Source organism: Athene noctua, chromosome 2 (genome assembly GCF_965140245.1).
Source record: "Athene noctua chromosome 2, bAthNoc1.hap1.1, whole genome shotgun sequence".
Taxonomy (NCBI): Eukaryota; Metazoa; Chordata; class Aves; order Strigiformes; family Strigidae; genus Athene; species Athene noctua.
Genome location: NC_134038.1, coordinates 153044038 through 153047589, shown reverse-complemented (window position 1 = coordinate 153047589; position 3552 = coordinate 153044038). Strand labels below are relative to the sequence as shown.

The 3552-nt window shown below is 60.5% G+C and overlaps 1 protein-coding gene across 1 annotated transcript; it reads left to right on the top strand.

Moving 5' to 3' along the window:
* Nucleotides 1-1009: 1009 nt before the first annotated feature.
* On the top strand, nucleotides 1010-2682 carry TMEM158 (transmembrane protein 158). The gene has a single exon (XM_074898142.1). It carries the CDS (start codon nucleotides 1124-1126, stop codon nucleotides 2066-2068), a length of 945 nt encoding a protein of 314 aa, XP_074754243.1. The 5' UTR covers nucleotides 1010-1123; the 3' UTR covers nucleotides 2069-2682.
* Nucleotides 2683-3552: the final 870 nt, after the last annotated feature.

The following is a 3552-nucleotide window of genomic DNA, read 5'->3' as shown; positions in this document are numbered from 1 at the left end:
CAAAGAAGAGAATCTCAGTTCTGGATGCTTGCCAGGAAAATGTAACTCTATCCCACCCTCTGCCCAAGGTAAAGACTAAGAAATGTTCATCATTTGTGTCATCCAGTTCTGTCCTTTCCGGGGGCTCCAAGTGCCAGACTGCAACAACCTGTGTCAAGAGTAATAGTATAGCCAGCACAGGGTCATGAAACGAGCTGGTGTATCTAGCTTGATTATTAACACTCATGCTTATAACGCAGTCTTTCGAAAAATGCAGCCAAGTCTCACAGCTACCACACTTGGTAGCTCTGGGCTCCTTGTAATAAGCTTTGACGTTAAAATCTTTGCTACAGAGACCGAGAGTGCCCGCCTGCGGGATGCTCTGCGCCTCAGCCCAGGCCAGGCTTGGGAGCAGCAGCTCCTGGGGCCGAGCCGGGACTCGCAGAGCCCCGCTGGAAGGGCCAAGCCCGTGCGCCCCACCCGCCAGTTTAAACTCCCTTCCTCCGCGTCTCCCCAGCCGCTTTCCCTCCCGATAAAATCGAAAAGTGGGTGCAGCCGGTCCCTGGATGCTCTTCCCCCAGCCCAGCCCGAGGCGGGGCGGGAGGGCGCTGCCCGCAGCCAGCCCCTCGCCCCTGCCCCCCGAGGAGGGAGACACGCAACTGCCGCGGAGCCCCCGCCGGTGCGGCGGCGGAGCTGGGAGGCGTCGGCTCTTCCCCCCGCCGGGAGGAGAAGGAGGAGGGGGGAGGAACCGGCGTCGTGGCGGCGGGCGGCACGGGAGAGCGGCCGCCGCCGCCGCGGCCCCAGGGGAGGGGGCAGCTGTCCCGGAGCGGAGCGGGGCGGGCCGGCCCCTCAAGGCGCGGCTCCTCCCACGAGCGGGGCGCTGCCGGGCCGGGCCGGGCCGGGGGCGGAGGAGGCGGGGAAGGGGGGAGCCGCTGCCGTCACCCAGGCTCCCGGCTCGCTCGCCTCGCCGCCGCGGCAGCCCCAGCCCCGCTCCCACCCCCTCGCCTGCCCCCACCCTCCTTCCCTTTCTCTCGCTCTCTCGGCGAGAGCGGTGTGCCTGCCTTCCCAGATGGCAGCCGGCAGCGCCATGCAGCCTCCCGTTCCTCCTCCTCCTCTCCCTCTTCTCCGGCTCTAAGTTAATGCCATGCTGCCGCTGCTCCTCCCGGCACTGCTGGCCGCCTGCCTGCCGCCCTGCCAGGGCTGGAGCCCCTCGGCGGCTGCCAGCGGGCAGGAGGAGCAGGAGCAAGAGCTCTTCTTGCCCCCTGTCAACTCCTCCTCCCGCTCCTTGGCCAGCCTCGAGATGGACCTCGACGGGGCAGCAAGCAAGGAGGAAGGCAGCTCCGCCAGCCCGGGCACGCCGGCTGCCGCTAGCCAAGAGCCTTTCCCTTCCGCTCCCACCTCCTCCGGGCAGCAGCAACAGCAGCAGCAGCAGCGTCCCCAGCCGCAGGGGCAGCCGCAGCCCGCCGAGGACCCGCACTGCAATATCAGCGTGCAGCGGCAGATGCTGAGCTCGCTGCTGGTGCGCTGGAGCCGCCCGCTGGGCATCCAGTGCGACCTCCTGCTCTTCTCCACCAACAGCCACGGGCGGGCCTTCTTCTCCGCCGCCTTCCACCGCGTGGGGCCGCCGCTGCTCATCGAGCACCTGGGGCTGGCGGCCGGCGGAGCCCAGCAGGACTTGCGCCTCTGCGTGGGCTGCAGCTGGGTGCGGGGAAGGCGGGTCGGGCGCCTGCGGGGCGCCGCGCCCCAGGCCGCCGCCGCCGCCTCCTCTTCTTCCTCCTCCTCCTCCTCCTCGCTCTCCTACCCGCCGGCGGCGGAGCCCGGCCAGTACTGGCTGCAAGGGGAGCCGCTGAATTTCTGCTGCCTGGATTTCAGCCTGGAGGAGCTGAAGGGGGAGCCGGGCTGGCGGATGAACCGCAAGCCCATCGAGTCCACCTTGGTGGCTTGTTTCATGACTCTGGTCATCATCGTGTGGAGCGTGGCCGCCCTCATCTGGCCGGTGCCCATCATCGCCGGCTTCCTGCCCAACGGCATGGAGCAGCGCCGCAGCACCGCCGCCGGCACCGCCGCCGCCGCCGCCGCCGCCAAGTAGCCTCTCCCGGTGACACCCCTTTCCCCCTTCTTTTCGTCGTGTGGTGTGGAGGGACGCGGGCGGCCGCCTCCCGCCCGGCCGGACTCTCGCGTGTTTTTCTCGTTTAAAGCGTGTCACGGGCGCGCGGCGGGACGGGGCGCGCGGGGCCGCCTCAGGGCCCGCCCGGCCCTGCCCGGCCCCGAGGGGAGCGGCCCCGCCCTGAGGGGAGCGGCCCCGCCCCGCCGCCGGACACCACCGAAGCCTGTGGGCCCGTTTTGTATCTTTAATACCCGTTTGAAACGAACCTTTTGGTAAAAAAGAAGAAAAAAAAAAAAAAAAAAGCCCCCTCCCCCTAATCAACGCAGGAAATAAAAGACCGTCCCATTCAACCGCATTTGTTGTAGTTGGAGTAGCTTTTTTGTATATGAATACAGTTTGAGCGGGTTTCCTCTTTATTTACAGAAAAGGGAAGTCTCTTTTTGGCAGGATCGAGAACTGAAGCAGTATATATATTGTTATTGCTGAAGCTGAACTTTAACGAACCTTTTACACTGTATTTCCCAGTTGAGATAATGTGTATTTATTATTGTAGCTCCGCGTTATTTGGCTTTTAATACAGAGGTTTTCTTTCTGGAGCCACCGTAGCCTTTTGTTGGTCTGTTTCCGCCAGGGTGGAACGGAGGGTTTGGCTGGCCTCCCCGTCTGCAAACCGGCCGAGAAGCGCCTCTTTCCCCGTGAGATGGTGTTACCAGGGTTGGTGGTGGAAAAAGGGGATTCCCAAACCCTTTCTGAATGCTGTTTGCCCTGTCTGTACAGTAGATGTAGGTCCATATGCCTACACCGGGGTTGGGTGGAGTGGGATGGGGAGCATGTCTGTGCCAGAGATCTTCCAAGGTGATTTTACTTCACACCGTTCCACAGACTTTCTCCTTGGTTTGATGTTGGGTGGTTTGAGTCCTGGGAAGGTGAGGCTCACTCTTTGAGATGTGTTGAAAGCAGCTTGGGGGCAAGTGTCTGACTTCCACAAAGTGCATTCCTCAAAAACAACTTGGCCGCAGTGTATTTGTTAGAGGGATGGTAATATCGTGCCTCTTTTTCATCTACCAGTCCGCAGGGTTGCTCACAGAAAGCCTGTGGGGTGGAGAGAATGCAGGAGCTGCTGGGCCAGGACTAGATTACGGCTGCCACTGTGTAAGCATGCAAAGAAGAAAGATGTGCAAGATTTCTTCTTCGAGCAGACAGTTGCATAGCCTGAAATACCATTTGTTGTGTAGTTCCAAATGTTTAGCCTTCCAAGAAGTTTCATTTGCCTTAGACATGATTAGTCCGGCTGAAGTTTCTAAAACCAAAATGTGAGCTAAGTGAGAAAGATTTACAATAGGAATTCTTGTTAATCAATGTATTTAATTTGTTAGGAACACGTGAACTCACTCGGGGCTAATTTGGGTTTTTTGTAATGTTTTCTTCCCTATGGTTTAGTGGAAATGATTAGATGAAAAGTCTGG

What these genes read in the sequence shown, in the direction of transcription:
- TMEM158 (XM_074898142.1), top strand. Translation starts at nt 1,124, where the DNA reads ATGCTGCCGCTGCTCCTCCCGGCACTGCTGGCCGCCTGCCTGCCGCCC.